This window comes from Cydia splendana, chromosome 1 (assembly GCF_910591565.1).
Source record: "Cydia splendana chromosome 1, ilCydSple1.2, whole genome shotgun sequence".
In the NCBI taxonomy this organism is placed as follows: Eukaryota; Metazoa; Arthropoda; class Insecta; order Lepidoptera; family Tortricidae; genus Cydia; species Cydia splendana.
In genome coordinates, this window is record NC_085960.1 from 33,736,332 (window position 1) to 33,749,814 (window position 13,483).

Below are 13,483 nucleotides of genomic sequence, written 5' to 3' on the forward strand. Positions count from 1 at the left end.
GGTGGAGCATGTGTCTATGTGTGTCTATATGTGGCATCGTTTCATGTCATATGTGCAAACGGATGAATCATTGAAGTGTTTTTTAATCTGAAAGTTTTGTTTATCGAGATGGTACATGTCTATAAATGTTTAGTGGAAATATGTCAGGGGTTTTTAATGTTTAATTTATAGTCAAACCTTCAAACTGTTGATAGCCTTCTGATAATAATATAGCGACTTGTTTTTAGGTATAAACTTATCCGGCGGCCAAAAGCAGCGCGTGTCACTCGCGCGAGCCGTATATTATGACGCGGACGCGTACTTCCTGGACGACCCCCTCAGCGCCGTCGACTCGCACGTGGGAAAACACATCTTTGACAAGGTATCATCGCCCATACTGTGTCATAACTGAAATTACATAGAAAAGGGTCCGCTGTTGGACAGTTAAAAGTGCTGACAACGTATCCAGAGGATTTTCAAAGATTTAAACTCGAAAAACAAATGAGAGTTACATTGGCCAGTCATCCTGCTATTGTACCTATTTTGTATTACTCATGTCAGTTTATTACTGCTTACTGTACAGTCAGCGTCATATAGTAGGTATGTAGCATCCAAAGTATTGAAATAGTTCGGTACGTCATACTAATTTACTATTTGAATACTTTGGATGCTACCTACTATATGACGCTGACTGTACATCCCGTTTGACCTGCTATGTTACGAATGAATTAGAAAAAAACATCAACAACTATGTCAATAAAGTACAATCATGACAAGTATTATATTTTTCTTTTAAGCTCAAGTTTTTCTGGAAACTGTTCTAAAAATGTATCCTGTTTTCAGGTTCTCGGCCCCAACGGTTTACTAAAAAACAAAACCCGCCTATGGGTCACCCACAACGTGTCTTACCTGGCTCAAACCGACCTGGTGGTGGTCCTGAAGGAGGGAGAGATCTCAGAGGTGGGCAGCTACCAGCAGCTGCTGGAGAAGAAGGGGGCTTTCGCGGAGTTCCTGATCCATCATCTTAGCGACACGGAGAGAACTTCGCCTGAAGGTATTTCATACTGTTTTATGTTATTACTTGGCTCAAACCGACCTGGTGGTGGTCCTGAAGGAGGGAGAGATCTCGGAGGTGGGCAGTTACCAGCGGCTTCTGGAGAAGAAGGGGGCATTCGCAAAGTTCCTTCGCCTGAAGGTATTGTTATTCGAATTTTATGAATGAATGCATTTCGCAGACTGTTGGGAACTACAGTTAACGTCAGTAAAATCTAATAAATACGCAGTTGACATTCGTTGGTCAAAACACAAAATCTAACAGAGGTTTGCCAAGTTGTATTAATAAGAGTGACATCGCAGAAAGACAGGCCAAAGTAGACATTAGGATCTTTTTGTTTTTCGAACTACCCGCAATTTATGAAATTTCTTAAACACTTTCCACTAATTACGATTACTATTTGATCTCTCTTTGGCCCAAATGTTTACTGGTAGAGAATGCCTTCTGTAAGTTCGCCTTTTAATTGTACAACTTTTACTGTGCGATAAAGTTTAAATAAATTACTGGATTTCTACTGCATGAGGACTTTTTTGATTGAATTGGCGGTGTATATTAATTATTTAATAAAATCATGCAAGTTTCTAGTATATAAGTGGAAATGACGATCCTGCCTATAGAGTTCTATAGTTCGTTTTTTTTAGCATAAGAAAGAAGATAAGCGATCTTGACATGTCTTTTAATTGAAAAACGCGTTTTAAAAATCTGTAACTATTACTTATGAAAGCAGAAGAATATAAATGATCGTATTAGATTCATAATTGTTACATATTTACCGTAACTTATTTTTAAAACGTGTTTTTCAATTAAAAGACACTTCAAGATTGTTTACCCTTTTTCTAAAGCTAAAAAAAACGAACTATAACAGTGTATTTTATTTTCAGAACTGGACGAAATCAAAGACGTGCTTCAGGACAAACTTGGCACAGAATTCAAGGACAAACTGCAGAGGGCCCGTTCTCTCTCGGAAAGCGCATCGGAATCGGAACAGGCAGCTACAGGCATGTGCCTTTTTTTTGTCCCATTGGTCTGACACTAGTGACTCCCTCTACGCAGAGTTTTGCGTAATATTCCCTATTGGTAGTGCCATTTCAATAGTCGAAACCGAATTTAATTTGTTTTATTTAATAACTGATTTTTTGTTCATGTTGAGAATACATGGTACATTTGTAAGCGGCAAATCAAGGCCGTTTTGCGTTCATACATTTGCTCGAGCGCAATGTATGAACGGCCTTGATGTGCCGCTCGCCGCTTGCGTCCAGTCCGTGGCTTTATTGAAGGCGTTGGGCGGCACCGCTCACAAGGTTACTCAGTGGCGGATTTGCCTTAAGGCCCAGTAGGCCCGGGCCTAGGACGGCAAGACATTAGAGGCGGCAGCAAGGTAGCAGTTCCATACGATGGGTGCTGAGAAGGGGGCGGCTAGTAGTTACTACTGGGCTCGGGGTCAGAGCGGCCAAGACTGCAAATCCGCCACTGAGGTTACTACAATATTGGACATCTCTTATACATATATTCATTTATTTTATAGGAGACCGCGCGGGCAGCGTGAAGAGAAAAACACCGGAAGCGACACCTGCAGAATTGAAGGAAAAGAACAAACTCATCGAATCAGAGAAAACGGAAACTGGCAGTGTAAGTACTCTATACATTTAAATTCATATTCATGACAATGATGATACTTCACATTACTTTTCGAAATTACGATATGCTTTAAAATTCAAAAAAAGAGTCGGTTTCTAATGTTTAATTAAGGCCCCGTAGGTTCGTGTTCTTCTCTCACTCACTGAGCATAAGCGTGAGCAAGATGGATGTGCGCCCTCGGGACCGATCTGATCTGGAAAAAAACGGACTATAAGCATTTTTTTTTTTCACATTAGGTACTTGTATTCCAACGTATACGGTACGTCGAAATAATAGCAGATTTTTTAATCTTCTTTGTGTGTGGACAGGTAAAATGGAGCGTATACAAGCACTACCTGATGAACGTGGGCGTGTTGGCGTCCGTGGTGACCGTGCTCATGAACCTGATCCTGCAGGTGTTCCAGGTCGGCTCCAACTACTGGCTCGCCGTCTGGTCCGACGACCCCGACATGGTCAGTACTACCTCATACTGTACAACAGTTGCTGACAGGTAACATGGAGCGTATACAAGCACTACCTGATGAACGTGGGCGTCCGTGGTGACCGTGCTCATGAACCTGATCCTGCAGGTGTTCCAGGTCGGCTCCAACTACTGGCTCGCCGTCTGGTCCGACGACCGCGACATGGTCAGTACTACCTCATACTGTACAACAGTTGCTGACAGGTAACATGGAGCGTATACAAGCACTACCTGATGAACGTGGGCGTGTTGGCGTCCGTGGTGACCGTGCTCATGAACCTGATCCTGCAGGTGTCCGCGCCAAAGATCAAAACCTGCACAATGCGCACCTGAAAACCTCAAATGTGGGTATAGTTCCGCCGGCCGGATACCGAATATTCAGCCGAAGGTCAAGCCGAACATCCGGTATCATGCCAAACAACTATCCGTTGCATCTCTAATGATTAAGTATACGTGCCTTTCCAAAATAAATGAAAAAAAAAATGTCGATACTTGTCACATAGCGGACCCGCGTCCGCGTGACCGAAGCCTAATCCCTGATCGCCGCCAGTGGGACACCTATCTAATATAATTATTTCCTTCAGATCGTGAACGGCACGGTGGACAAAGAGAAGCGCGACCTGTACCTCGGCGTGTACGGCGGTCTGGGCGTCGGGCAAGGTAAGCTATACTATAACCACAATAACCACACACCAAACTAACCTCATCATAGGACGCAACTAACGATCATCATGTTTCTACTAAAGCAAGGACGCTGACCACGAAGAATTCCGTACATTCACCCGCCTGTACCTATCTATAGCACGAGCGTAATTGTGCCATTTTCAACCAAAAGGGTACGTATTGTCGGTTGTCAATATTTTTATTTTCTTTATTGGAGAAACAACAGAAGTACAATAATAGTTATGCAGTTCAAAATATGTGCGCCTACCTCCTAAAACGGTCTCACTTAGAACTATACATAATATAGGTAAGATAATGCTACCAGCTCCACAAAGAAATTAAGTTGTCTCAGCTAGAATATCAAAAATTTGTTCGTGCTCTGTTTGTGTTGAACATGGGGCTATTTCCATATAGCTTCAATTTGAAATCAACCTTATCGACAATGTAGTTCCTTCTGGTTGAAAACGTCACAATTATATTGCTGCCCCGCACATTATGTCGGCGGTCAATGACACTGTTCGAGCGGGCCAGCGAGATAATTGAGCTCGTGCAATAGAGATATTAACAGGCGGATCAATGTACGGAATTCTTCGTGCTTAGCGTCCTTAGTTTACATCACGGTCAAACCATGAGAAGGTAACGCGAACCACGATTACATTCTGTTTTCTACAAGCTTTTATTTAACTTGCAATGTTTTTATGTATGTATGTTTACACCCACATCTTATTCGATTGAGCTGAAACGTCACATACTTATATGTAAGTTGGGTGACAATCCAATATTATAGTCACGATGAGTGTTAGTTGCCCGTTGAAAGAAAAGCACAGTCGATAAAAGCTTGTGGCAAAAACGAACTTTAATAAAAAAAACTTAATGATACTTGAAGTGTGAATATTTTTAGAGAAAAAAAAAAAACATTTATATAAACATTTAAATAAATTAACTCTTAAATTTGAAGAAAAGGAACATTCAATGAAATAGTGACTTGCGACTTGTCGTGGAATGACCCGTCAAGGTTCTGGAATGGTTTCATTAAATGATATAAACACGCTAAGCTGAACGCAGGTGGCGCTTTTGCGTTACGTTTCCAGTTCAGTATGTTATACTGGTCTACATACTAACATAAGGGTTTTTAACCATTTTTTAGGCTGAAATGTATAAAAATGTGACTTATGGACAGTAGTCATGTAACGGAAAACCTATAATTTGCACAGTGATCCTTAGTTTTAATCAACCAGTATGGAATATCCATAATATTTACGTGATTATTTTTTAGGGTAATCATTTTTAGATAATCGAATAAAAAAGAAATAAATACGACTTTATATAATAGTTTTGGTCTTTATTTTTAAGGGGTTTTTATATTTCAGGGTGGAACACTACCTTTCGATAAGATGATAAAACTTAAAATGCTGATAAATTAAAAAAAACTTATTATTGTTTGTAATTTTTTTTTGACGAAATAATGGGTTAGAATAAAAAGCCAGCTTATCATATACGTGGTTGTAATATTTGATGTTTTAACACTACATTTTTAATGCAAAGCTTTTTACTCATTTTTAATCAAAATAAATAATAATTTAGATATCATAAAAGCAAATGACAAATTCACTAACTTACTTTTACTACTACTTTTACTATACTATATACTATACACGAAAATAGGATTATCTATAAACTTAATCAGTAACCTTAGTTCCTAGTTCACTAACATATAACATATATCAGGTATAATTACATCTAATACTTCTTTCTAACTATCAACTTCATGTTTTGTCAATAATGAGCTATTTAACTACCGATTTCAATTTTCTTACATTTATTGGAACATTATTGGCGTCATATATTATACTTATATGTAACTAAATTCTTCTAATTTCATGATAATAATATGTACTAAATTTATTAATTCAAATAATGAATACATTCTTTACCTCGCATCTTCGTAATATAATAACGTCTTCTAGAAAAACATTTTCTATTCTACCACTTTATTTTCATGGGCTTATTTAACTCCCATGTGTAGGTACTTAGGTAATGAACAATGCATGATAAAATTCATTCACTGATCTGCGTTCACATCATATACCTCAATGTGCATGCAAACACAAAAAAGGTTGAATAGTAAAGTCTACCTCTTTAGTATCTTTTCTTTTTTTCTTATTACAAGCCTTTCAATGTCTACTTTTATATAAACTGCATGACAATATCTTCTATAGCGAATATTTCTACCAACTGCTTTCTAAATTTACTCTCTTCAAATTTTTTTAATAATTATTATAGTTATTTTTATTATGATTACGAGTAAAATAATATGAAGGAAAATTCAAACGAGTAGAACAATGTAGTGTATGTTTAATAAAAAAAATAGGATACTAGTTAATAACTTCCAAAATAAAATACAACAATAATTGGGTCGAGCAGAACTTAATTTATTTTTAGTTAAATAATAACAAGAAAATCTATTTGCTTTGTAAAATTTATTGAACGTGAGTGCGGATAGTTTTAAATTACGAATGAACCAAAAATACGTTTACAGTAAATATGTAACATATTCTTAAAACTTCTTTCTTGGAGTTAACTAGATTTTGAGAACCAACTGGAGATATTTGGGCCCGATTTGTGTAACTGTGTAAAAAACATGCACAATACTTGCCTACAAATGTATCTACAATTCTACATATTTTAAATCTACAAAACACAAAATTAAAATTATTCTAGTTTTATACACGTATTTTTGGGCCACGGGTATATTAAAAAAACGATTCAATTACATCATTCATTATTTATTGTGATATTTTTTGTAAAAGACGACATACGTATAACATTTTGTGCTCTTACGAAATTTGAAACTTTATCATAATAAGATTTTGAGAACATTTGTGAGAGCAAATCAAATGTTAATAGGCTGGTGTTGAATTACTGATCTTTATCTACAGGACCTACCCTTTTTCTTACCATCAAAGGTGTCGGTAACTTTCATAGTTTCGTATAGAAAAAAAATCACTTAACTAATAACCTAGGTCGAGATTTTATTCGCTAGCTTAAGTCGGGCCGGGATCAGGACCGCTCGCTAGCTGCAACTTAATGTTAAAAAAAAAACGAAGAAAAAGTAAATAAATTGATAGCTGGGAATAAGTTAATAGAGGGTCACAGGTTATACACAGGCTAGCTTCAACGTACGCAACTTTATAGTCCCTAATAAACTGATAAGTGCTCCGTATAGAGGTTGCTCCCGGGCCTGTAAGGTACCTAATAAGTCGATAAGCGGCCCGTATCGTAACTCCGGGCCTCTAGAACGCTGGTTGTTGGGCAGTGATGTCGGTGTCGGTGTCGTCGCTGGCGCTGTACCTGGGCACGCTGGCGGCGGCGCGCGCGCTGCACTGCGGGCTGCTCGCCGGCGTGCTGCGCGCGCCCACCATCGGCTTCTTCGACTGCACGCCCGTGGGCCGCGTGCTCAACCGGTTCAGCAAGGACGTGGACGTGCTCGACAACGTGCTGCCGATGACGCTGCGCGGGTGGACCTCCTGCTTCTTTGCGGTACTGCCATCTGACGGTTATGTCGCGAACTCGCTCGCTAGGGATGATGACTCTGTTCTCACTTTAGGATAAAGAAAAGTTAATTTTAAGGTGTTGTACTATTTACGTTCATCACCTTTTTAAGTGGCTTTTTGATAATCTCCTGTAACCTGTTAAACAAACGGGGGCCTCTACATTTCTTACAAGTTACAGGTGTATTATTGAATGGCTTACCGATACTAGTGTCTAAATGTGACAATCGTAAGCGATAAGTGAGACGCAGTCTTGGTAGCAGTTGATCCTGATGAAGGACACACATTGCACTACAAACTACGCACACACAAATATTATTAATTTTTTTTTTAATATTTTTTTTGGCAATAAAAACGTCTTAATTAAAATCATAAATACACAAAACAATATTGTTGAAAAACTGTCGTTTTTAGCCATTTTACGCTAACATCATTCTGGGCTCATCATCCCTATTGTGGTCTGCGCTGACAAATTATCCATGGATGGAAACCAAAATAAAAATATCACGTGTATTTGACGATGACTACCGATTATAATCAAACCTTTATGACGTTGTAGTTCTTAAATATTATCACTCAAATATGTGTCAATACTGGTTAAAATCATAGAATTATATTGGGATCAGTTTATACAATGTATACAAAATAGGACTTCAATTTTCTTTAAACGCGTTTTTATTTAGGTGCGTATTCTTCTTCCAATGCTCTTTCCTTTAAAACCGTAGTGCCGCCTTATTAGCCTTGGCTTCAGTGGTAGACGTAGAGCATGCAGTAATGCATATAGATGTCACGCCTCCCCTTGCACTTCATACGCTCACCCGAAGTAAATAATGTATTCATTATCGTTAGGCCGTGTAGGGAAAGGTTTAAGCGTGAATGATTGTTACAGCCTTCACCTCGTTTTTCACGGATTTGATACCGTCGTTGGCGTGCCTGAAGGCGGCCATGTTCGTGCACGGCAACTTGTTGGACAATGTGTTAAAGGCCCCGTTGCAATTCTTCGAGGTGACCCCGCTGGGCAGGATCCTCGCGCGTTTCTCGAAAGACGTCGACGTGGTGGACCAGTCGCTACCGATGGAGACCACCGACGTTTTGTATTGCATGTTTGAGGTAAACTTTACATTTACCTCCGCTTTTGGGTTTAGACGTACCGTATACGGTGTTGATATTTACTTTATTTTATTGATTAAAAAAATGCGTAACGTTTATTCAATTATTTATAATATTATATTATAAACTACAATATTTATAAGTAGTTTCGTGACCGCACTCATTGTCTTTCCGTGCTATGATAATAATATATAATCGGTGAAATGATACGGAAAGGCAAGGGGTCGGGCGCGCTAATTGTATATTACAAGTAAATATATAAAAAAAACTAATACTCGTGGATATAATAATCACGTTTAAGTTAATATCAGAGATTTAATTATCAACTTTGCTCGTTATTGATATTTGTCACCGGACCGTCAAAAAGTTGTTAAATAGTATGTTATCTACCGTCAGTATACTTTTTTTAACGCTGGTCATTTTGTGTTTCAATTTTCATATATTTGTTAGTGTTTTATACCAATATATTGTTTTGAGGCTTAGCCAGTATCGAGATAAACTCATCAAGTCATCATAAAACAGTTGTAATGATAGACAAAGTAGCTATGAAGATGTTTTTTATTAACAAGTATTTATGATTAACTCTGACAACCGCAGAGTATATGCGTATACGTACATATATATCTCAGGGATATGTTTAGTCTTATACAGATGGTGGATGGATGGACGATGTTTGTTATGTTCGCTTCTTGTTATTTTATTTATGTTTGTGTATGGGAATTTGTGCTAAAATACTCCACAGCACAATGTGTCAATGCCAGGCAATTGTAACCCGTTGAACGTCAAACTTATCCTGTGCGGCGCGTCATCCTGAACCCTATCGGAAAGCACGAATGTTGATATTGGACTGTAACCGCGCGCGTCAGTTGACGTCTTTGCCAGTGAAAGGGTTAACAAACGGGGAGTGGGGGGGGGGGGTGTCTATTATCTTTAGATTGCACGACCACGACGCGAAGCCCGCTGTCGCCTTTCACTAATGTTGCTAATATATTCAAGGCTTTAAGTTAATATGGGGACATTTTATAAACTGATCCCACTTCACTCACTAACAATAAAGTATAATTGTTTATTTATAAATCGGTGCTATAAGTAATACGAGTATCAACGCACTGACTTTTCATCATACCAATAACGTATTTTGGTTTCTTTCTTCATGGATAACGGCAAACCAATATTGTGAATGGGTTCGCGATATAACTGGTGATAGATATATCACAGAAAACTAACTGTTAAGAGGATACACTTCGGCCGCTTCTCCATACAAACGTAGCCCCCATTTTCCTCTCTAGATGTTCACATTACGGAAAATGTTTTAACATATTTTGATGTATATTAACCCTTGCTATGCACAGTGCTATGCAGATACCTAAGGCATTTTAACATTCCCAATTCTCCCGATTTCACTTAAAACGACCCTACTTTTAATGGTAACCACCTAAAGTTAGAAACTGCTCCAAGTCAGTCAGGTTCAGTCAAGCTTCCCGACCAGCGACAAGAAATGTTCTTTTAGATTTAGATGAAAAGATATGCATAATTTAGTCGCCGATTAGGGACTAGGTGTTCAAGTTCACACTACCGGCTACTTTTCCTAAGTGTGCACACTTAAAACAACCGCTAATCATATTTTTAAACCAGGTCCTTGGAACGTTATTCGTCATCAGCGTATCCACGCCCATCTTCTTGGTCGTTATCATACCCGTGGGCGTCCTGTACTACATCATTCAGAGGTTCTACGTGGCGACGTCGCGGCAGCTGAAGCGACTCGAATCCGTGTCGCGGTCGCCGATATACTCGCACTTCGGTGAGAGCATTACGGGCGCGACCACTATACGCGCTTATGGAGTCACACAGAGGTGAGGAACTTATCGTTAGTTTAAATTTGACGACGTGATCCAAAGGCTACGCGACGGCGCGACGGCTGAAGCGACTTGAATCGGGAGAAGGAAGGGAGTATTACGGGCACGACCACTATACGCGCTTATGGAGTCACCCAGAGGGGCCAGAGGTGAGAAACTTATCATTCGCCCTTGCTTTTGAGTACATACACAGGTTCTACGTGTCGGTTACAATTGAAGCTTGATTCCATGTCGCGATCACCGATATACTTGCACTTTGGAGAGAGTATTGCGGGCGCGATCACTATACGCGCTCATGGAGTCACGCAAAGGTAAGAATTTATTTCCACGTGATAGAAAACAATAAAAATTTGTCATGAAAGAATATTTTTGGTACAAGCTTTTATCGCTGACTGTATTTTTCTTACCACATGCAAATTCATCGAGACGATTCTAAAAACCTCAAATACAATTAGTTGTTTCATCACAAAGTTCCTATGGCCACCTCCTGACTCCATCATCAGATCAGCTCGATGGTACCGTAATATTGCATTGTCACCCGACTTTATATAGATTTTCAGCTCAATAGCCCTATTGATTATAGACTCTTACTCAAAGACAATTTGTGTGTCGTACACAGTGTACAGTCAACGGTAAAAATATGGGTGTACAAATCATTTCAAAAATATGTCCCATAACTCTTATGTCAGTGAATTAAGAACTATGGGACATATTTTTGAGTAAGTTGTCTACACCCATATTTTTACCGTTGACTGTACAACCACAAGTTTATATTTAATCCTAACTTGCGCCTTGTTTTCATATAGATTCGAGGAGGAGTCCGAACGCGGCGTCGACCACAACCAGTCCTGCTACTACCCGAGCTGCATCGCCAACCGCTGGCTCGCGGTGCGGCTCGAGATGATCGGCAACCTCATCATCTTCTGCGCCGCGCTGTTCGCCGTGCTCGGCAGGGAAGACGTCGACCCTGGCGTCGTCGGCCTCTCCGTCAGCTACGCTCTGCAGGTACCACAGGAGCTGGCTCGCTGTGCGGCTCGAGATGATCGGCAACCTCATCATCTTCTGCGCCGCGCTGTTCGCCGTGCTCGGCAGGGAAGACGTCGACCCTGGCGTCGTCGGCCTCTCCGTCAGCTACGCTCTGCAGGTACCACAGGAGCTGGCTTGCGGTGCGGCTCAAGATGATCGGCAACCTCTTCATCCTCTGCCCCACGCTGTATTTACAACAGCAACAGGCAAAATATGCAGATGCCCACAGCTTGACCTGGCCATGGTCTGTGGTCGATATGGTCTGATGGCACGATATGAAAGTACTAAAAACTCACAACGGGTCAGCTGTAACTAACCTGTTAAATGATCATCTGTGATGTACTAACTCATTTGACGTGTGCGCCGCGCCTGCTTCTTTGCCCCGCCGCCGCCGCCGACAAATAATCTTAATTGTTAGTTATAGTGCGTCAAGCAAATCTTGTCAGTAGCAATGTAAAGCAAACTAAAGTAGGGCAACACTCAAAGAGTAGTATTGCGCTAAGAAAAGCAGCAATGTACAATGTACATCGAACCAACTTTTTTTTTCCGCTGAGCGCGCCCGTCAATTCAAATTGTCACTCGCGGATTCTCTATTGAAAATGTTTGAAATTGTTATTAATAGGTATGGACGGACAATTTAAAAGCGGTGTGTGATGTTGATAAAAATGATTAACTAATTTGAAGATCTCAAAATAAAATTAGAAGTGGACTATGCCGTCACAGTACAAGAACAGTAGTGAATCTTCATAGAAATGTGCCGCTGCCGGCTTGAATGTGTGCGTGCGCGCCGGGCGCCGTATACGCACGCGCTGCCACGCACACATTAGCATAATATACGGGGGAATACGGTGGCGGCAGTGTGGGCCGTACCGCGACCGCGACTGTGATCGCACGCATTCGAGTACGCTGCACGCCCGCTCGCATTTGCCTGCTTTTTTTGGCCTTAATTTTTTTGATCATGACTTTGAACAGAGGAAAAAAATATTGTACTTAGTGTCTTTAGGTGTCACAATAACGACTCCTCAAACCCGGACTTGTCATTCTTCACAATACATTAATTACAGGAATTATGGTACAGATCGAAATTACTCAGAGTCCCACCCGATGACTTCGTCGTGAATATAGAAAGGATGGAGAAGGTGTTTCGCAAAGCGTTTGAAAAGGACCACATCAACATTAAAACCGGCACGTCAATTTAGGAACAATTAAAAGACATAGAATTTACGATGCCCTGCCCATGCTTCCCTAAAACCTTTTTACTAATGTTATACGTAAGGATGAGAATTTACATGACTTTAACCGCTAACAGTAAAGCGTTCCGAACATGCAGAAACCGGAGGAACTTTTTTTCAGTATTGAATATATATATTTTTTTAATAAATGCCATTTAAATATTTAAATAGCGTTTTATTTATACGTCATTTATGAATTGTTAGAAAATTTCATTATATTATATAAATAGAAACCTAGTGCTACTCATAATACGCAAATAATATTTAACTAAAAATAAAAGTGACAACCCTAAGCGCCAACGCAAGTGTAGGTAAATAACTTGCCGAGCGGCCTTAGATTCACTACTGTTCTTAGTGTACTGTGATGCCGTTAAACAAGAATGTATTCAGAATAAAATCATTGCTTCAGCAGGTAGATGTCCTACTGGATTTTAATATTTTATTAGATTTCTCAGTTGGCACTGTAGGCATCTTAGCGTTGATTAAGCACAATCTTATTTAATATATTGGTATTTAATGGTGACACAGCAGAAATATCTCTTGAATTAAAATCGATTCAGAATGTAAACAAAGATGATGGCTGTCATTCGCGATCCACATTCCACAGATAAAACACAGATGACACGCGATTTTCGAATTATTCGAACACAGTGTTGCTAACCCGCGATTTTTCAAATTTGCCGCCGTTTGCTACTGACAAGATTTGCTTGACCCAGTATAACTACTCAAACTTGATATTTTGATTACAATTTGGATATTTTTGTATCATATGTGTTTAACTGTTTTAAATATATGACGGAGGCACGGGCGACGGCAGTGGGCATAGTACCTCAAGTATTACTTCACAGTTAAATTAGTATGCTACTAGTGCATGAAATAAGCATTCGAACTCGTTAACCATACTAGCGCCTACT

The 13,483-nt window shown here is 39.7% G+C and overlaps 1 protein-coding gene and 1 long non-coding RNA gene across 4 annotated transcripts in view; both read left to right on the forward strand.

Moving 5' to 3' along the window:
• LOC134793922 (multidrug resistance-associated protein 1) overlaps positions 1–13,483 on the forward strand; it is a 67,639-nt gene that overhangs the window by 48,950 nt on the left and 5,206 nt on the right. For 2 of the 3 annotated variants that reach the window (XM_063765644.1, XM_063765639.1), the window contains exons 13-21: positions 228–361; positions 823–1,033; positions 1,915–2,031; positions 2,559–2,662; positions 2,980–3,123; positions 3,716–3,791; positions 7,111–7,334; positions 10,091–10,308; positions 11,118–11,316. In XM_063765644.1, coding sequence (XP_063621714.1) covers positions 228–361; positions 823–1,033; positions 1,915–2,031; positions 2,559–2,662; positions 2,980–3,123; positions 3,716–3,791; positions 7,111–7,334; positions 10,091–10,308; positions 11,118–11,316 — 1,427 coding nt within the window. Of the gene's footprint in view, positions 1–227; positions 362–822; positions 1,034–1,914; positions 2,032–2,558; positions 2,663–2,979; positions 3,124–3,715; positions 3,792–7,110; positions 7,335–8,234; positions 8,456–10,090; positions 10,309–11,117; positions 11,317–13,483 lie in introns of all 3 variants that reach the window. The other variant, XM_063765648.1, reaches the window with a different exon arrangement.
• Positions 11,743–13,291, forward strand: LOC134793951 (uncharacterized). The gene is made up of 2 exons (XR_010144599.1): positions 11,743–12,059; positions 12,960–13,291. It is a non-coding gene; the product is annotated as an uncharacterized LOC134793951 (long non-coding RNA).